This window comes from Chionomys nivalis, chromosome X (genome assembly GCF_950005125.1).
Source record: "Chionomys nivalis chromosome X, mChiNiv1.1, whole genome shotgun sequence".
NCBI classification, from domain to species: domain Eukaryota; kingdom Metazoa; phylum Chordata; class Mammalia; order Rodentia; family Cricetidae; genus Chionomys; species Chionomys nivalis.
The window spans coordinates 37,413,796-37,435,075 of NC_080112.1; the positions used below are offsets into that span (position 1 = coordinate 37,413,796).

General features: G+C 39.3%; 1 protein-coding gene across 1 annotated transcript in view; it reads left to right on the forward strand.

The window, feature by feature from the left end:
- The first annotated feature begins 3,494 nt into the window (after positions 1–3,494).
- The window catches only part of Rp2 (RP2 activator of ARL3 GTPase), a 32,916-nt gene continuing 15,130 nt past the window's right edge, over positions 3,495–21,280 (forward strand). The window contains exons 1-2 of the mRNA XM_057759572.1: positions 3,495–3,760; positions 17,303–17,968. Of these exons, the coding sequence (XP_057615555.1) occupies positions 3,659–3,760; positions 17,303–17,968 (768 nt within the window). The 5' untranslated portion in view covers positions 3,495–3,658. The remainder of the gene's footprint in view (positions 3,761–17,302; positions 17,969–21,280) is intronic.

Consider the following 21,280-nt stretch of genomic DNA (forward strand, 5'->3'; position numbering starts at 1 on the left):
CCTTCAGGTGGGTGCAGAGTGAATAAGGATATGTCATGACACCATGGGGAATTTTCTAGCTAACATTGCTAGAATTATTGACCTACTCATACTGTAAAAATATATGGCTTCAAAGCTGTCTTCTGGGAAGTAAATGTGTCACTTCTGTGGCCAAGACATAGGAGAACCAGAACTATCTCTCAAGCTTAGGCATAAAGGTTAGCCATAAAGCCACAACTCAAAATTGCAATACAGATGAATATGTGTATAAAACCAAATACAAAGGGAAGCTTTCCTCAGAAAGAAATAACAATAATGTAACTAGTGGGAAGGGTCCAGGCAGAAGGTATAATGAACTTAGGTCTGTGCCTAGCACATACCTTTGCAGGACTTCTTCACTGCATACCTTTATAACATGGAACACATTCCTGCCATTGCAACAATCAGAACATGTGTGCACCTCTATCTATAGACAATTAAATGGCCAGAAATTTGTCTGGCTAACTCCCTTTAGAGCCTGAATTAACATATAAGGAGCTCATTATACACTGGGACAGAAGAACCAGAAGGACTCAAGGTAGGATGGCAGTTGGCAGCTATGCATATGCTGATTAGTAAGTACAGAGCTAGTCTGCAAAAAAAAAATCACTATGAGAATTCACGGTGGGAAGAGCTAAAGAGAGACAGAGAGAAAAAAATAAAAGAAAGGGAGATATGTGCCTGGTGACAAAGGCCTGCAATCCCAGCTACTTGGGAGGCAGAGGCAGGAGGACTCAGTTTAAGGCCTCTCTGGGTTACTAGGCAATGTAACCAGACCCTATCTCAAACTTTAAAGCACTTTCTAATAGTACAGGAAGGTGTTGAAGATAGAGCTCAGTGGTAGAGCACTTTGCATGGTACATGCAAGGCCTTAGGCTCAATCTCTAGCACCTTTGATGAAAAAAGAAGAGAGAACAAGAGAAAGCAGAGGTAATCACTACTCCTACCTTTGTTTCTGAGCTTTTTAGTCCTGAGTTTTTTTGGGTGGGTGGAGGGCTATGTGGAAAGGAGGAGACAGTGCCTCAAGTAGCCCAGGCTGGTCTTGAACTTCCCCCTGCTTCTACCTCTCAAATGCTGGGAATATATCACCACACCCAGCTACAACTTGTACAATTTCAATTTAATTTTAGTTTAATTTAATTTGGGGTTAGACTGCAGTGGACTCAGAGTTAATAAAGAGGAACCCTAATCTTCATTTTTTTTTTGAGAATCTTTGAAAAAATTACAGGTTGATTTAGGTTTCATTTTAGGTTTGAATTTCTCATGAGCACATATTTTAAAGCAATGAGTTTTAGAAATTATTTCTCTAAAATTATTTTTATTGAGTAGTATTTTTTTTTGGTTTTTCGAGACAGGGGTTCTTTGTAATTTTGGTGCCCATTGAGTAGTATCTTCATGTAAAACATTATCCCTGAGGGACAGAGCTCCCCTAGGCACCAGAAGGCTGAGGGAATGCATTTCTATTTCTTTGTCTCTGACGAATTAGAGAGAAACAATATAAAGACAGACAGGAAAAGGGTCCAGACAACACAGGCTCTGGGTTTTTCTAGTACCTGCTCAATTACTGTCATTGTGGTCACAGACTCATTCCTGGATCTTGGCTTCTTATTCTGCACTATGCAGTGATCAAAGTTTTGCTATTCTGTGAACATAAACCAGCAGCAAGGCTCTAACCCAAAACTATCTTCACATAGAAATTTAATTTGACACTGAATTAAAAAACGTATAATGACTAGCCTTTACTGACCAAGATCTGAAACTTCAGTTTCTGGTCATTTATAATTTCTTCCTGATTGTGCAAAAAGGACAGGAAATGAAATGGGGAACAATCTTAATGTCCAAATTAAGTTAGAGGCTCATTTAAAATCCACATTCACATTAAATGTGATAGGTGTGGTAAAGTAAAAAGATAAACAAATTTGAACCTGAACTGATAAGTATTAAATGTCCTATCATGATGGCGGAATACTATACCTCAGAGAAATCAACTTATCTATTATGAAAGCAGTATATTTGTATTGTACTAAAAGTCCATCTAAATACAACAAACATTAATATATATTCTTAAATCCATGCAAACTTTGTACCACTTGCTTTGAACAGATCTGATTGTTTATGCGGTAGGGTTTATATTCTCTAATAGACTATGTACTGCTTGAGTTCCAAAAATACCTTTGTAGTAACTCCGCATGCCTCCCCCACCTCCACAATTGGGTCACTTTCTTTGGGAAGATATAGAGGAAAGGTTATATGTGTTTGTATCATTAGATGCATGTAATCACTTGCTCAACATTTTATTGAGCATCTAGACTGAGTAAGCCAAAGGCACAGGCCCCTTTACAATATTCTTTTGCTTTCAAACTCACAGTTCTAGTAAGGAGACAATACTCAGTTATTTTACTAGATACTTTTTCAGTTTTGGAGAGATAAGGAGAAGATTTTAGAAAACTCAAGGGGTTGGAGAGATAGCTCAGTAGTTAAGAGCATTTGCTTCTCTTGCAGAGGTTTGGTCTCCAGCACCCACTTGGTGGCTTACAACTATCAGTAACCAGGAGATTTGAACCCTTTCAACCTCCGCGGACTCACCAGACATGCACAACTTGACCAGAAGCTTGTGGGGTCTATGAGAAGGGTGCTGAGGGGAGGAGTGAAGGACATAAATTTTAGGTCTTATCATGGCAACAAGAATTCTTTTGAGGGCTGGAGAGATGGCTCAGTGATTAAGAGCAGTGACTGCTCTTCCGAGAGGACCTGGGTTCAATTCCCAGCACCCACATGGCAACTAACAACTGTCTCTAACTCCAAGATCTGACACCCTCACACAGACATACATGCGGGCAAAATGCAAATGAAATAAAAGTAAATAGGTTTTTTTAATTTTTTTTAAATTTATTATGTATCTAATATTCTGTCTGTGTGTATGAAGAGGGCAGCAGCAGACCTCATTACAGATGGCTGTGAGCCACCATGTGGTTGCTGGGAATTGAACTCGGGACCTTTGGAAGAGCAGGCAATGCTCTTAACCGTTGAGCCATCTCTCCAGCCCAGTAAATAGTTTTTTCAAAAGAATTCTTTTTCTCGCGCGATTTATGTTATAAAACAAGTCTACTATTCCACATGGCATCCCCTCCAGAGCTTAGAATTTAGAAACTTTGGAAACTTGAGCACCACATTAGGAGAAGGGAACTCAATGTAGCCTAACAAAGCTAGCCCCGCCAAGTTCCCGGAGAGGAGGGGCTGGGGTCGGGGCAGGACCGACCAGGAGGTTGGGTCCTCTGTGAGTGCGCCCCAGCAGCCAGGCCAGCCCGGTTTGCTGACGTTAGGAGCCAGGCTTGGATTGGTGAATGAGTCCTTCTGTCTGAGCTCATAGGTGCATAGCGGCTTGCGGGGCTTTGATTGGCTCAGTGGCTTCTGACCGTTTATTGGCTGTGGTAGGTCGTCAAGGCGACCGAGGGGCGGAAAAAAGGAGAAGGGTGTTGGGCCTGGCGGGAGTACAGAAGGTTGTGGGCGGCTGGGCTGCTCTCCTGGGCGGTGTCCGAGGACCTGCCGGCCGAGTCGCCCTGTCGCCCTGGGTTTCCACCACCCTCTGGGAGTTGTCTGAGCGCGTGGGATCCACTAGCGAGACCCTTTGGACGGCGCCATGGGCTGCTGCTTCTCTAAGAGACGGAAGAGTGAGAAGGAGTCGAAGGCTGAGGGAGAAGAAGAGCAGCCCAAGCTCTACAGCTGGGACCAACGGGAAAAGGTGATGTTTTGAGGGCTCCCTACTCTGCGTCCTCCCCGGCTGCCCCTCAGAGGGTCCCGAAGGAGCAGACGAAAACGGGGCAGGGAGGCGGGTGGCCCACAACTGCCTTTCTCGCGCGCGCTCAGGGAGCTGAAGTCGGTACGCAGGACTTTGGGGTCTGGCTGTGAAAGGCTCGAAGGAGTTGGTGGTCTGCCAAGCTAGACAGACCCTCAGGGCCTCATCCTTGGCTCTGTACCCTGACTCCCCATCCCAGTATGGACTTCCGGGGAGGTAAAGAGCCCGGAGGGTGCTGGTTCTCCAATCAGCTCCTTTCACCAGCAGCGGCCAAAGGGGTTTGGCCGAATTTAACACACCAGACTGATTCTCATCTTTTCTGCAGCTTGTGTTCCTGAGCTGTTTCTCTTTTGTCTGCCCTTCCTGACAAATCTCTTTTGGTACCTCTTGGTGTTACTCAGTTACTAAATGGGTTGTTTCATGTCCACCTTTGCTCTCCCTCCTCTTCCGTTTACCGGAAAGAAATAATAAAAGCTAAGGCAGTCTTGGAATATATTATTGTGTGAGGTGAAAGTCACCAACATAAACCAGGAAGTAGTTTATTATTGTTGCTTTATATGAATGAAAACACCCTTATTTTTATATTATATATAGCTGAAACCCAAAGTTTCGAAAAAGTCCCCTATTCTTGCACAAAACACATTTTCTTAGGCATACATTTCACAATGGTTCCTCTTTCTACATAGTTCTTCATTTCTGCCTAGTATAGTTGCTTGTAAAACAGTTTGATAGGCACCTATTCTTTTGGTTTCCCAAACAAAATGAAAGATCTTATTTTTTAAATGGGTGTTGGTTAACTATTGCTTAATGCAACACCTTTGACCAAAATATACTTTATAGTAAGTCTGTTATTAATGCTTTGATATAATAAATCATCCTGCATCGTTTAAAATCCCCAGAAGAATTTAGGTATTCATATAAACGAGATTCTCAAAGTGTTGGCTTTAAAAAAAATTCAAAGATTTTGCTGGACTTCTCAGGCCCAGATTTGTGCCTTTGATTCTGAAACCCTTCCTGGGCCATGTGGCTTTTTGTTTCCCTTCTCTTATAGCAGGAATTTGTCATGTAGGAAAGTGGTCGATTTTCTGTTTTATAAGAAGATTGTACCTATCAAAGTTATTTGGTTGGTGGATTGTTAAATATTCATTTTCGATAGCCTTGGGATTTCTAACAGTGCTGTTTAAATTTTTTCTCCCCAGTACTGGAGATTGAACTATGCTAGGCAAGCATTCTACCACTGAGTGGCATCCCTAGCTAAACAATGCTTTTTAAACTTGAACTTACTGCTCCAGAGAGTTGTTTTTGTTTGTTTTTGTTTCATTTTTCAACTTTTTGTTTTAAGGTCACAGGCTAAAACTAAAATGTGCTTTACATTTTTTGCAGTAGTCTTGGGTTGGCTATGGCTCATATTTTCACAACAGTTGCCTTACAGCTAACTTCTACTGACAAAGTTCTGGTTAGTTGGGATCTTCTGTTCGTTTTGTTGTACCATGTTACTATATTTTTGCCACAGGATCTTTTTTATTATTTTTTGAGACAAGGTCTCATGTAATTTTGATATCCTTCGCTGACTGACTAATCCTCCTGCCTCTATCTCCTGATTGCTGGAATTGCAATTCTGGTTAGAGACAATGATTTGTTATGTACCTCTAGCTAGCCTGTTATACATTCTATAGCCAGGCTGACCTTGAACCTTAGCCTATTGAGTACTGAAATTATAAGCTTGTGTTACCACACCCTGATAATTGGGATCTTTCATGTGTATGTGTTTTGTGATTTCTTTTTCTTGTGATCTTTGTATAAGTACTGAAAAAAAGAGCATAGTGGATATTAGCATCTAAGTTCCCCCTCCTCCACCATGTGAATGTGCATTAAACTGAGATGCGTTAGGTTTCAGAATGTCATAGAGTCTAAGTCTATGTGGTTTAAAGCTAGATCAAGCAATTATTCAGCCTGTAAGACTTTTTAAAAAATGAGTTGCCTGTAATTTCCTTACCATTGGAAAAGTAATATTTAAAATTTTGTTAGGTTGCATAATAAGGGTTGACAGGCACCCCAGGGTTTTGGGGTTTTGCATTGGGTAATTGGGTCAGCCTTAAGGGACTAAAGCAAGGAGAAATTGTCTCAATTAGAAAGAATGTTTGGGGACTAAGTAGTGTCATGGCAACTTACATACTGCAGTCAACAGTGGAAGAAATTCATTTTCCATTGCTGCTGACTTTGAAAAAGGGGAGAGAAAAAGCCTACTACATAGTTACTGCATTGACATGACAAGAAATATTTTGGGGTTGCAAGATCTCTGTTTAAATTATTTGGAGCCGGGCGGTGGTGGTGCATGCCTTTAAATCCCGGCACTCGGGAGGCAGAGGCAGGCAGATGTCTGTGAGTTTGAGGCCAGCCTGGTCTACAAGAGCTAGTTCCAGGGCAAGCTCCAAGACTACAGAGAAACCCTGTCTCAAAAAAAACCAAAATAAATAAATAAATAAATAATTTGGAAAGAAATGCTTTTCTCATTATTATTTGTATGCTGCATTCATTAGCTAAGCAAATTATTCCATGTATATGTATTCAAATACCAAGGAAAAGCCAAAATTATTATTCTTGCCCTCCAAGAGCTTACTGGTCCTTTGGAGTTAAAACAGGAAATACTGAAGCAAAAGTGAGGATGAGTGGCATAGAAAAGTAGTTTTAAATTTCCAGTTACTCATGCTAAAACTCCTAAATAATAGAAATAAGAACTAGTTTTCTTGGCCAGGCATGGTGGAACACACCTATAATCCTAGCAACTCTGGAGGATAGGTGCTTATGAGTTCAGGGCCAGCCTTCTGGGTTTCAGGCTGCCGTGTGTAAGTGTGGTCATTATGAGACTGAGATCTTGACTCCTTAAAAAAAATAGTTCTCTAAATGATAGCCTAAGTATGAAACTTGTGATTTGAGTATGAAGAACACATTTGTATTTGTCTCATGACCATTAGAAATTCAAGTGTCTGTTGTGCATCTTTGGGTAAAGCAACCAATTTGTGCATTTCAGGTGTCTTAGATATAAAGTTGGCTAGTGTTAAGAGTTCTGCACAGTTTAGCAAGGTGAATAAGGTCTGTCCTGAAGAAGAGACATTAATTGATAGTAATGATCATCTCCAGAGATAATACTTTGAGCACAACTTATGAGAGAATTTTCATCAGTAGATGGGGTGACTTTGTGAGGAGCCGATGTCTATGTTAGAACCTTCAGGGAGGTTAGATGGGTAACCTACTAGAAAGTGTCTGCAGTGCCTAGGAAGCTAGATGCTATTTTCATCATCTTCTAAGTATGTGAGGTAACTCAGTTGTCCATCGATGTGAACTAAACCAGCCCCAAACTTAATACCTTCAAACACTGGTAAATACTGGTTTTGTTTATGACTCTGCCCTTTGTGTAGGGCTAAGCAGGGTTGACTCTATATGGCATCAACTGTGACAACTTGAGTAGGTACTGAAGGATCACCTTCAGGATGGCTTAGCCCTAAAGCGGGCTGTCAGGTTGATAAAAGGCATTCAGTTGGGAGCTCAAGTGGGACTGCAGGCCAAGCACTCTCCATGAGTGGTCTGGACTTCCTCACACGGTGAAGAGGTCCAAGGACCAGTGACTCCAGTGAGACTAGTACATCTTTCGCCCCCAAATAACTTTCTGATGTCAATATTTTATTACATATATATATTAAGATTTTATTTTGCAATTATAGGTATATGTGAGTATCTGAGTGTGGGTTTGGACACATGAGTACAATTCCTGTAGAAGGCAAAATCAGATTCTCTGGAGCTGGAGTTTCCTTCAGTGATGAACCACCTCACCTGAGTGCTGAGAACTCAGGTCCTCTGCATGTACTACTCTTAATGACTGAGCTATCTCACCAGCCCTTCATTACATATATATTAAGAGAAAATGTTTAATGTGCATATTAAAACTTAAATAATTATCTGCTAAGAGCTGTTTTTTTAAAAAAGACTTCCTTTTGTAAACTGGATTTCCATTATATTGACCAAATTCCATTATTATATCTCAGAATATCATTACTGAAGTTAACTATGAAAATAAAATGTAATGAAAATTTTGCTTGCTTCTTAGTAAAGGAATAAAATGTTCACTTGTTTTCTGTCAGAAAAATAATGCCTAATACCTATTAGATACTAAATATCAGATTAAATCCAGCTTCTGCTACATGGCAAGTTTGAGGACAGCATAGGTAATAAATATAAACTATGCTCACTTCATCAAGGCTCTTGTTTTAAAGTACTTTAGATTATAACTTATCCGTGCTTATAATTTTAGACATTTTAAGAACTAGTAACTTTTATAAAATTATTATGGTTCTAAACTACATATTCGTTATTAATTTTTGTTTTGAAAAACTTTTGGAAATTTCTGAGAAAATATAGTAACACAAATCTTAAATTTCTCCTGTGAATACTGTTTAATAATCCAAATAATTTTATACTGTAAAGTTAGCTATAGAATCTTTAGCTACAGGATTAATTTCTCCTCATGAGCTCGTAAAAATAGAATGTCTAGGGAAAGACTAAGAGGAGTAAATTACATTGAACACCTCAGCACTGGGGGCTCTTATAGAATGTGTATTAATCAAACATTGTTGAAGGCTTAAGTCCCCTTATATTTGGAGTTAGGGCCACTAAAAAAAATAAATAAGGTCACATAAGATTCCTAAGGATGGAATTCCGATCCTACAGGATTAATGACTAGAAGATTCATCAGAAGGGAAGCCCAGTCATGTCCCCTGACTCCACATAGAGGAAAGTGCTGGTGAAGATACAGATACAGGGATTAAAAGGGCTTTTTCATTTGGAGCCAACTATACCAGGCTGCCATAACAAATTGCCATATTCTAGATGTCTTAAACAAGTTTATTTCTCAGAGTTCTAGAGCCTGAGACTCACAAGATCAAGATGCTGGCAGGTTTGTTGTCTGGTGAGATCTCTCTTCTTGGCTATCTTTTTGCTGTGTCCTTTTATATGACTTTGCTTCTATATACTCTCCAGCTCCAGAATGCTCCTTTCCCACTTTTTTTTTTTGTGTGTGTGTGTGTGTGTGGTTTTTTGAGACAGGATTTTTCTGTGGAGCTTTGGAGCCTGTCCTGTCACTTGCTTTGTAGACCAGGCTGGCCTCGAACTCACAGATTCACTTGCCTCTGTCTGCCTCCTAAGTGCTGTGATTAAAGGTGTGTGCCACCACTGCCTGGCTTTTCCCACATTTTATAAGATTAGTAACCCCATTATGAAGGCCTCTAGTTACTTCTCAAAGGTCCCACCTCCAAATACCATGATATTAAAGGCTAGATCTTCCATGTAGAAATCTGGGGAGACAGGCTGGAGATACAACTCAGTGGTAGAACACTTGCCAAACATATATGATCTCCAGGGTTCAGTCTTCAATAGCATTAAAAATGGGGGCAATATGAAATGAATGTAAGTCCACAGCACACTCAAGCCTATTAAGAAAATAAATAGCTCAGTAATTTAGCAATAGATCTTATGTTGGTATTTGTGACAAGAAATCTTAACTCCTAGTAATGATTTATATAGGGTGTGTGTGTGTGTGTGTTTTAATTCATTTGAGCATGGTGTGGACCCACACTTGCCTTGGTGTGCTTGTGAAGATCAGAGGACAAAACCTTGAGTGTCAGCCCTGGCTTTCCACCTCATTTGAGACAGTGCCTTTTGGTCTTTGATGCTGCATAGGCCAGGCTGGTCAGCCTGTGAGCTTCCAGGGATTCTCCTATTGCTGTCTCTTGTTTCGGGATTCCACATATCTGGCTTTATGTGAATTCTGGGGATCTGAACTCAGATCTGCATGAGCCTCCCAAGTGCTGAGGTTCTAGGTGTGTGCTGCCACCACACCCAGCTTCTCCTTCCTTCCTTCCTTCCTCCCTCCCTCCCTCCCTCCCTCCCTCCCTCCCTCCCTCCCTCCCTCCCTCCCTTCCTTCATTTATTCATTCATTTTTGGTTTTTTGAGACAGGGTTTCTCTGTGTAGCTTTGGAGCCTGTCCTGGCACTCACTCTGTAGACCAGGCTGGCCTCAAACTCACAGAGATCCACTTGCCTTTGCCTTCTGAGTGCTAGGATTAAAGGCATGCGCCACCGCCGCCCAGACCCAGCTTCATTTTTTTAAGAAAAAATTTAAATGTATTTCTTTTATGTATGCACGTGTTTTGCCTGCATGTGCGTCTATGCACCACGTGCATGTCTGGTGCCCAAGGAGGGCATTGGATCCCTTGGAACTGGAGTTATAGATGGCTGTGAGCTGCCATGTGGGTGCTGGGAATCGAATCTGACTCCTTTGCAGGAGCAACAAGTGCTTTTAACTACAAAACCATCTCTCCAGTCCCCTAATTTCACTTATAATTTCTTGCAGTGTGTGTGCTTATATACAAAGTAATTTTACTCTTATTAGATATACACTTCAAGCTTATTTGTTATGAGTTCAATTCTTCTGTATTTCTAGTTTTATCTATTTTTGTACATATATGTATATATGTGTGGGTGCATGTGTGTGGGTGCACTTACACACACAGGTTTTCTGTATTTTGAATTTTATCTACTTTTTGTACGTGTAGGGGGCACACATACATGTGCCTATGGAAGCCAGAGAACATCCTTGGGTGTCATTCCTCAGACATCATCCACCCATGCACCCTCTTTTGAAACAGGTGCCCTGGAATTCTCCATGTATGCTAGGCCATGAGCCAATGAGCTACAAGGATCTACCAGTCACTGACTGCAGTGCTGGGGGTGATAAACTTATGCCACCACACCCAACTTTTTACATAACTGCTGGGGATTGAACTCAGGTCTCTGTGGTAGTTATCTTTTTCCCTGAGGCTCTTTTGTGTTCTCATACATGGATTGTTTTGTTTTTCCTGTTTGAGGTAGAGTCTTGCTATTTAATAGAGCCTGGATCTGAGCTATTTTCCTGCAACAGCCTATTGATTTCATGTGTGCGTGAGTGTGCATGCAACCCCCCAATCCTGTATGTCTAGATTTTAATTTGGGGGTCTTCTTTACCTATAAGTAATCGAGAGTAGTAGTGTTAGAAAATATTCCTTAGATTTAATTTTCTATTTTAGTTGGCTTCCTTTGGAAGTCCTAGGGATACAACCAAGGGCCTTGTGAACGTTAGGTGAGTGCTCAACAACTGAGTAGTGCCTCAGCCTCTTCTCCTAGATAGTTTTGTCTTTTGTTTGGTTGGTTAGTTTTGGTGGGGTCTCATTGTATAGCCCTAGCTGACCTCACACTGACAACTTCCTGTCTCAGCACATCTGCTGATTCTATTTCTTCAACATTTTTCAGTTTATCCCATCGTTCTCTTCCCCTCTAACTGCTTCAGTCTTTTCTGCCTAAGCCTCTCAGATTCACACTCCATATTTCCACATTTTTATTAATATTTCTGAATGTATGTTTAGCATGTTTAAATTGTTCTGTAGCTTCTGTTGTCCATAGCTTCCAAACTTTATACCAGGACCCCGCCTAATCCTCTAGTTTCATCTACTACTACTTCAGTATTTCTGGTAATACCAGCCCCCTTCCATTTTCTTCCTGATAACTAAAGAATTTTATCTTGTTCAATATGATACCTTTTTCTGGAATGGTCTTTCTTTCCCAGTATTTCCAATAAACTCCAACTTATTTGTACTCACTTTGTACAGTAAGTCTTGTGTTGCCTGCTATGTGACCCTCCTCTGTATTTCTAAATTATTCTCAGCACCTCTCACTACATAGTCAGGTTGTTTAAATGGTCTATTTAGGCTTATACTACTTCCCTTTTAGTGCCTAAAAGAGTGTGTAGTTAATTTTGGGTATTCAAATGATGATTGAGTGAATGAAAGGTAAAGTGACTTTTTGAAGATCATGTTGTTCATAGGTGACAAAATTGAGGCTGGAAAATGAGTAGCTCTTATTGCTTCATGCTATAAACCAGTGCTCATCCTAGAACATTATGTAAACTTGGATAAATATATTGTGTATGATGGAATAACTCACTTTAAGCTAGTTTAATAACAATTAACATGCTAACAAGTTACTTTGTAAGTAAACAATATGTGTAACGTATCTAAAGGAACCTGTTTCTAGTGTATAGTTTTGCATGAAATATTTATATTTATAAACAGTTAAAATAGTAAAATAGTTTCAACAAACTAAAAAGTAATACATTTCAGCTGTTGTTTTAAACTGTCAGACTGGCCTTTTATTAGCACACTCCCTTCTTTTCCTCCCCCCTCCCCCTGCCTCTTGTGTGTCTGTCTGTCTGTCTGTCTGTCTGTCTGTCTGTCTGTGTCTAGTTTGTGTGTGTCTGTGTGTTGGAGTTATGTGCTGCAGATCAGACTCTGAGACTCAGGCATGTTAACCACACTTCATCACTGAATTATATGTCTAGCCTCTGACTATATTTTGACAGCACAGTTAAAATTAATAAAATAATGTGACATATTTTAGGCCTAAATTTACACCTAAATATCATTTTGTAGTGGGGTAAAGATTTTCAATTTAAAATGTTTTTTAAGAAGTGGAAGTTTGCCGGGCGGTGGTGGCGCACACCTTTAATCCCAGCACTCGGGAGGCAGAGGCAGGCGGATCTCTGTGAGTTCGAGGCCAGCCTGGTCTACAAGAGCTAGTTCCAGGACAGGCACCAAAGCTACAGAGAAACCCTGTCTCGAAAAACCAAAAAAAAAAAAAAAAAAAAAAAAAAAAAAAAGTGGAAGTTTTAAAAATTAAAGCACCAGGAAAAGCAAAGCACCAGAAAGCTGAAATAGTATGCATCTTTATTTTTTATTTAAATTTATTTATTTTTAAGACAATCTTTTCTCATTTTACATACCAATCCCAGTTTCCACTCCCTCCCCTCCTCCTGCTCCTTCCACCTTTCCCTCAGCCCTAGCCCCCATCCATTCCTCAGAGTGAGGCTTCCCATAGGGAGTCAGCAAAGTCTGTCACATCATTTTGAGACAGGACCAAGGCTCTCCCCCACTATATCTAGGCTGAGCAAGGTGTCCCTCCAAAGAGAATGGGTTCCAAAAAGCCCGTTCAAGCACTAGGGATAAATCCTGGTCCCACTGCCAATGACCCACAGACTGCCCCAGCCGCACAACTGTCGCCCACATTCAGAGGACCTAGTTTAGTCCTATAAAAGTTCCCCCTCTGTCAATACAGAGTTGACGAGCTCCCATTAGCTCAGGCCAGCTGTCTCCGTGGGTTTTCCCATCATGATCTTGACCCCTTTGCTCATATTCTCACTCCTCCCTCTCTTCCATTGAATTTTGGGAGCTCAGCCCAGTGCTTCACTGTGGATCTCTGCATCTGCTTCAACAGTTGCTGGATGAAGGTTCTATGGTGACAATTAAAATAGTCATAAATCTGATTACAGGGGAAGGCACCCTCTCCTCTGTTGCTTAGGGTCTTACTCAGCTGGGGGTCATCTTTATGGATTACTGGTAATTTCCCTAGTGCCATGTTTCTCACTAGCCCCACAACGGCTTCCTCAATGAAGATACCTCTTTCCTTGCTCTCCCTCTCTGTCCTTCCCCCTTCTTGAGCATCATATTCCCTCATGATCTCCTTCCCCCGTCCCTTCTCCCCTCCTCTTCCCTTTCCACCACCGCCACGCTCTCAATTTTCTCAAGAGATCTTGTCTATTTCCCCTTCCCAGGGGATCCATTTATGTTTCTCTTAGGATTCTCCTTGTTACCTAGCTTCTCTGGGGTTGTGAACTATAGGCTGGTTTTTTTTCTTTACGTCTAATATCCACTTATGAGTGAGTACATACTGTGTTTTTTTTTCTGGGTCTGGGTTACCTCACTCAGGATGATTTTTCTAGTTCCATTCATTTTCAAGCAAATGTCAAGATGTCATTTTTTTTTTACTGCTGTGTAGTACTCCTTTGTGTAAATGTACCACATTTTCTTTTTCCATTCTTCAGTTGAAGGACATCTAGGTTGTTTCTAGGATCTGGCTATTACAAATAATGCTGCTGTGAACACAGTTGAGCAAATGTCCTTGTAGTGTGATATCTTTGGGGTATATGTCCAAGAGTGGTATTGCTGGATCCTGAGGTAGGTTGATTCCCAATTTTCTGAGAAACTGCCATACTAATTTCCAAAGTGGCTGTATAAGTTTGCACTCCCACCAGCAATGGAGGAGTGTTCCCCTTACTCCATATCCTCTCCAGCATAAGCTATCATTGGTAGTTTTGATCTTAGCCATTCTGACTGGTAAAAGATGCTATCTCAGAGTTGTTTTGATTTGCATTTCTATGATGACTTAAGATGTTGAACATTTCCTTAAGTGTCTTTTGACCATTTGAGATTATTCTGTTGAAAATCCACTGTTTAGATCTGTACCCCATTTTATAATTGGATTATTTGGCATTTTGATGTCAAGTTTATTGAGTTCTTTATATATTTTAGAGATCAATCCTCTGATGTGGGGTTGGTGAAGATCTTTTCCCATTCAGTAGACTGCCGTTTTGTCTTATTGACGGTGTCCTTTGCCCTCTTTATTAATAAATTTTTTTAAAGGTTTATTTATTTATTATGTATACAACATTCTGCCTCTCTGTATGCCCACACGCCAGTGGAGGATGCCAGATCTCATTACAGATGGTTGTAAGCCACCATGTGGTTGCTGGAATTGAACTCAGGACCTCTGGAAGAGCAGTCAGTGCTCTTAACCACTGAGCCATCTCTCCAGCCTATCCTTTGCCTTATAGAAGCTTCTCGGTTTCAGGAGGTCCCATTTATTTATTGTTTCTCTCAGTGTCTGTGCTACTGGTGTTATATTTAGGAAGTGGTCTCCTGTGTCAATGTGTTTAAGGCTACTTCCCACTTTCTCTTCTATCAGGTTCACTGTGGCTGGATTTATATTGAGGTCTTTTATCCATTTGGACTTGAGTTTTCTGCATGGGGATAGATATAGATCTATTTGCATTCTTCTACATGTTGACATCCAGTTATGCCAGCACCATTTGTTGAAGATGCTTTCTTTTCCCATTGTACAATTTTGGCTTCTTTGTCAACAATCAGGTTTTCATAGGTGTGTGGATTAATATCAGGGTCTTCGATTTGATTCTGTTGGTCCACCTGTCTGTTTTTATGCCAATACCAAGTTTAGCTCTATAATAGAGCTTGGAGTCAGGGATGATGATGCCTCCAGATGTTCCTTTCTTGTACAGGATTTTTGGGCAATTCCTCTTTTTTTTGCTTTTTTTGTTTTTGTTTTTCCATATGAAGTTGAGTATTGTTCTTTTGAGGTCTGTGAAGAATTGTGCTGGGAGTTGGAGAGATGGCTCAGCAGTTAAGAGCACTGGCTGCTCTTCCAGAGGCCTTGAGTTCAATTCCCAGCAACCACATGGTGGCTCACAACCATCTATAATGAGATCTGGTGCCTTCTTCTGGAATGCATGGAGGCAGAAGTTGTATACATAATAAACAAATAAATCTTTTTTTAAAAAAAGAATTGTGCTGGGATTTTGATGGGGATTGCATTGAATCTATAGATTGCTTTTGGTAAGATTGCCATTTTTATGATGTTGATCCTACCTATCCAAGAGCATGGGAGATCTTTCCATTTTCTGATATCTTCTTCAGTTTCTTTCTTCAAAGACTTAAAGTTCTTTGTACAAGTCTTTCACTTCTTTGGTTAGTGTTACCCCAAGATATTTTATGTTATTTGTGGCTATTATAAAGTGTGATATTTCTCTGATTTCTTTCTCAGCCCCTTTATCAATTGTATATAGGAGGGCTACTGATTCTTTTGAGTTGATTTTGTAACCTGCCACATTACTGAAGGTGTTTATCAGCCCTAGGAGTTCCCTCGTAGAATTTTTGGGGTCACTTATGTATACTATCATATCATCTGCAAATAGTGAAAGTTTGACTTCCTCTTTTCCAATTTGTATTCCCTTGATCTCCTTTTGTTGCCTTATTGCATTAGTTAGAACCGTGAGTACCATATTGAATAGATATAATGAATGAAATGAATGAAAGAGTGAACAGCCTGGTCTTGTTCCTAATTTCAGAGAAGTCACTTTGAGTTTCTCTCCATTTAACTTGATGTTGGCTGTCGGCTTGCTGTATTTGCTTTTTATTATGTTTATATACGTTCCTTGTATCCCTGATCTCTACAAGACCTTTATCATGAAGGGTGTTGGATTTTGTCAACATCTAATGAGATGATCATGTGGATTTTTTCTTTCAGTTTATGTGGTGGATTACGGTGATGGATTTTTGTATGTTGAACCATCCCTGCATCTCTGGGATGACACCTACATGATCATAGTGGATGGTTTTTCTGATGTGTCTTGGATTCAGTTTGCCAGTGTGTTATGAGTATTTTTGCACAATGTTCATGAAGGAGACTGGTCTGTAATTCTCTTTCGTAATCACATCTTTGTGTGGTTTGGGTATCAGTGTAACTGTAGCCTTGTAAAAAGAATTTGGTAATGTTCCTTCTGTTTCTATTGTGTGGAACAATTTGAGAAGTATTGAGGAGTTTTTCTTTGAAATTCTGGTAGAATTCTGTGCTGAAATCATCTGGTCCTGGGCTTTTTTTTTTGGGGGGGGGGGAGGCCTTGTACATTCTAAACACACATTTTAATACTGAGCTACATCCCAGCTGAAATAGTATGTTCTGATTAGGATAGATGCAGAGGATATAAGCTTTACTTTCTTAGCAATGTTTTTGCAGCAGACTCTTGCTCTGTAGCCCTGGCTGGACTTGAATTCCTAGTAATCTTCCTGCCTCAGCTTCCCAAATGCTGGGATTGCAGGTGTGCACTCTCATGTCTGACTTACATAGCTACTCTGTTAGAATAATCGTTTTTAGAAATATATTCTTTACCATTGCACTCCATACTAATTTTGTGGTCACACAGATTCCAAATAAGCTGAAAGGCTGTTGATAGTAGCAGTGATGATATGTCACCTGGGTTAACGCACAGGCAGACCCAAATCATAGAGTCACACAGGCTTTCTTTTAGCTTTGCATGCCCAGGCATGAAATTTGATAGCAGAAAGAGCAGATCCATTTCTTGGGAGGTAGATATATATTAACCAAGGTTATAAAGTTTATATTAATTAAAATTGCCAAGTTCACCTCTCTGTAACAGCAGTATTGTTATCACACTTAGAAAATGAAAAAAAGAGAAGTCCTTGAGGTTATAGGCTTTGTGTATATGTGTGAATATCCCCAGTTGCCTAAAAAATTTACAACTGAAATGGTTGGAACAAGATCCAAGCACTTGCTGATTGTGTCCTTGAACTTTGGTTTCCTTCCCCCTTTCCTTCCTCATTCATTTTATTTACTGGTTTCTAATTTATTGCAAAGTCAATGAAATTGGAAACTTAAGCTTTAGCATTAACAACTGTGTTTGGCATCCCATAGGCACTTACATGTTTTTGGTGAATATCTTAACAATACTCAAAGTCTTGTGCTTTGTCCCTGCAGGTTGATCCAAAAGATTATATGTTCAGCGGACTGAAGGATGAAACAGTAGGTCGCTTACCTGGAAAAGTGGCAGGACAACAATTTGTCATTCAAGACTGTGAAAACTGTAACATCTATATTTTTGATCACTCAGCTACCATTACCATTGATGACTGCACCAACTGCATACTTTTCTTGGGACCAGTGAAAGGCAGTGTATTTTTCCGAAATTGTAGAGATTGTAAGTGTACATTAGCTTGCCAACAATTTCGTGTGAGGGACTGTAGAAAGTTGGAAGTCTTTCTGTGCTGTGCCACTCAACCCATTATTGAATCTTCCACAAATATCAAGTTTGGATGTTTTCAGTGGTACTACCCTGAATTAGCAGCCCAATTCAAAGATGCAGGGCTCAGTATCTTCAATAATATATGGAGTCATGTTCATGATTTTACACCTGTGTCAGGAGAACTCAACTGGAGCCTTCTTCCAGAAAATGCTGTGGTTCAAGACTATGTTCCTATTCCAACTACTGAAGAATTCAAAGCTGTACGAATTTCTACAGAAGCCAATAGAAGCATTGTTCCCATATCCCGGGGTCAGAGACAGAAGGACAGCGATGAGTCGTGCCTAGTGGTATTATTTGCTGATGATTATACAACTGCAAATGCCAGAAAATTAATTGATGAGGTAAGGAGAGAGAGAGAAGAGAAATAGACATAGATAGGACTTGCTAGGTTTTATTTATTGTTATTATTTATAGTAGGAGGGAAGCCGCTTATTTGTTCCTGGCCACATAGCCCCAAAATAATCACACAGAAACTATATTATTTAAATCACTGCTTGACCCATTAGCTCTAGCTTCTTATTGGATAACTCTTACATATTAATTTAACCCATTTCTATTAATCTGTATGTCGCCACATGGCTGTGGCTTACTGGGTAAAGTTCCAGTGTCTGTCTCTGGCAGCTACATGGCTTCTCTCTACTCCGCCTTCTCCCAGCATTCTGTTTAGTTTTCCCTGCCTACGTAAGTTCTGCCCTATCAACAGGCCAAGGCAATTTCTTTATTCACCAGTGGTATTCACAGCATACAGTGTGAAATCCTGCATCAATTATTTACAAATTAATTATTAGAAATACTGGCAACCCTCAAGTTATAGTCCTCGAATTCCTTGGATCCACAAAGTTTACCTTAGAAGCAGATCTCTTGGTCTACAAAATCCTTTCTCAATGCAACTTTTAAATCTAATTTAGTAAGCATTTGTTAGCATCAATTATATGCAGGTTATGCTGTTATCATATTTCATTCATTATATGATACAAGTTTGTTTTCCACATCTTTGCTTAAATACCTTGTAATTAGTTGGAACTTAGAAATAATAGAACCTAGGTGATACTGGAAATTAAGGCATACAGACACATTTCTTTGCCTCAAAGATTTTCCATTCTTCATCATAAACAATTTCCACACACGCTCACAAACAGTACTGCATATTGAAGCATAGTCTTTGCTAATGATTTTTCTAATGAGGAAATTTTTTTTGGAGTTTTAATTGGTTTAGAGGTTGAAAATGATGTTTAAGAATACAACTTTTAGACCCTGTTTTGACAGTGTCATCCACATTGGGCTCCTTATTTTCTCTTGTCCCATCGCCATTGATAGGAAGTGGGGATCTACAAATAATATGAATAACATGGGAATTGGAATGGCAGAATCTCCAAGACTCATGACTGGTTGCTTTCAGTGAGTTCATCAGGTAGAGAAGAGTTAATGCACAACAGCTTCCCCTTGAAAAGCACATGAGGAGGGAGAGGTTAGGCTCCAGAAGCAGTAGCTCCTTTGTTGGTAGGAAGATATATTGATCAAAATTTAGCCAATAGCAATCTGTTTTAAGTTTAAAACACAAGCTTCCAGAAGTGAATAAGTAAGTGTCTTTCTGAAGGGACTGTTTTAAAGTTGAAGCACACCAAAAGGAGTGAGTGTGTTGACAAAAAGTAAAAATGAATACCTCTTGATAGCTATACATCTGTAATGCAGAGAACCCATGTCTGGAATTTACAAAGTATATTTGAGGGATAGCTTTTAAAACTATAGAAGCTAAATTATAATTTTTAGACTTTGGTATTTTCTTCTTTTTTTTTTTTTTTTTGTTTTTTGATTCAGGGTCTTTCTGTGTAGCCCTACCTGGCCTAAAACTTACTATGTAGACCAGGCCTGTGTCTTGAACTTTAGCAACCTTCCTGCCTCTGCATCCCAATGGCTTAGGCTATTGTGCCTGGCTTAAGATGTTGATATTTTCTTTTGTTGTGCCAGTATGATAAGAAGCATGCTGTAAGTTTTGTAAGATGTAAAAAAAAAAAATGCTTGTAGACTTTACACTATATAGTCACATATTAATTCAACATCTGAGAAGTAAATATCTTCATCATGGTGTATGGCAAATTTCTTTTGTCTGTGAGTTTTTACTACATATAATTTTCAAAGATTAATCATTCAAGTTAAACTCCATTTTGTTAGATAATTAGGATATTTTAACATGTTTAAAGAAAAAAAACCATCAACACAGTCTATTTGTGAGTCATCAATGCTCTGAACCTTTTGGCTTTTGGTATCTGATGTGTGAAATGGCCTTTGCAAGAATATGACTTAGAAGAGTGATGTTCTTTAAATGTCCTTCTGGAATGCAAAATAACAATCCTACACTAATAATAATAGTAACTTACTCTTACATACTTTTACTAGTCAGGTACTTGTAAAAGAGTTACATGAATTAACTCAGTGTTCAAAACAACCCTGTGACCTACAGAAAGGGTAAATAACTTGGCAAAAGTCACTCAGCTAGCTGGTAAACATCAGAGCTGTGATTCATACATGCAGGCTGATACTCTTCCTGTATATTAACCCTTAAACATAAAGCTGTTGTGCTGTCCCAGTGCTAAAAGAAAGTTGATGCGAAGAAAAGGGAAAGGCCTAAATGTTATGTAGAGAGGTTATATATTATTTAAATTATACTTGAGTTAGCAAAGAAACTAGTTCTAAAAATAAAAGTTAAGTATTTTCATAGCACAGCTATATTAGGACAGCTTAGACTGGGAGATGCAGTTACCAACTCTGATTTGCTGAGGAACATCATAAAATCACATTTTATATTGTTTTCACAAACAAATTGTTTTCTTATATAGGGAGTATGAAACTTGAGAGGATTGGATGTTCTAGAAGACTGAGTAGAAAAAAAACACTGCATAGGGAGTTAAGGAAAGTTACTGAGACTTTGTTTTCTCACCTCCAAAATTACTTTTTGCTTTTATATGAATCACATGTATTTACAGGATAAATTAGAGTAAAAAAGGCTTTAATTATTTAAGTATATTTTATAATTGAAGTTAGTTAGTTACCACAACTTAAAAGCCTTCAGAAATATGATTTTCATGTAAAAGAGTCTCTAATTATCTTCAGTGAAAATATTAAGATACAGCTTCATAGTTCATGCTTTGTTTTAGATAATGGCATTTTCAATTAATCTCTTTTTTTAAGAAAATGTCTTATGCAGGTGGGTATGTAGCAAACGATGGCCTTGAATTCTTGATACTCTGGCCTTCACCTCTTGAATGCTAAGATTATAGGCATGAACCAACATGGTTGGCCATTTAATCATAATTTTTTTAGTTTATATATCTGATTATAGAATGATGATGGGTGAAGACAGTCTATAAAATTTGAAACAGTGATAAGATTGATTCTGATATTTTAAGTCTTTACAGTTATCATCTAGCAATAATGTTCATAGGTTTTCTTGTAAGTTTTTTAAAGATTTATTTATTTATTATGTATTCAGTGTTCTGCCTGCATGTATGCCTGCATACCAGAATAGTGTATCAGATCTCATTATAGATGGTTGTGAGTCACCCTGTGGTTGCTGAAAATTTAACTCAGGACCTCTGGAAGAGCAGTCGATGCTCTTAATCTCTGAGCCATCTCTCCAGCTCCAGTTTCTTGTA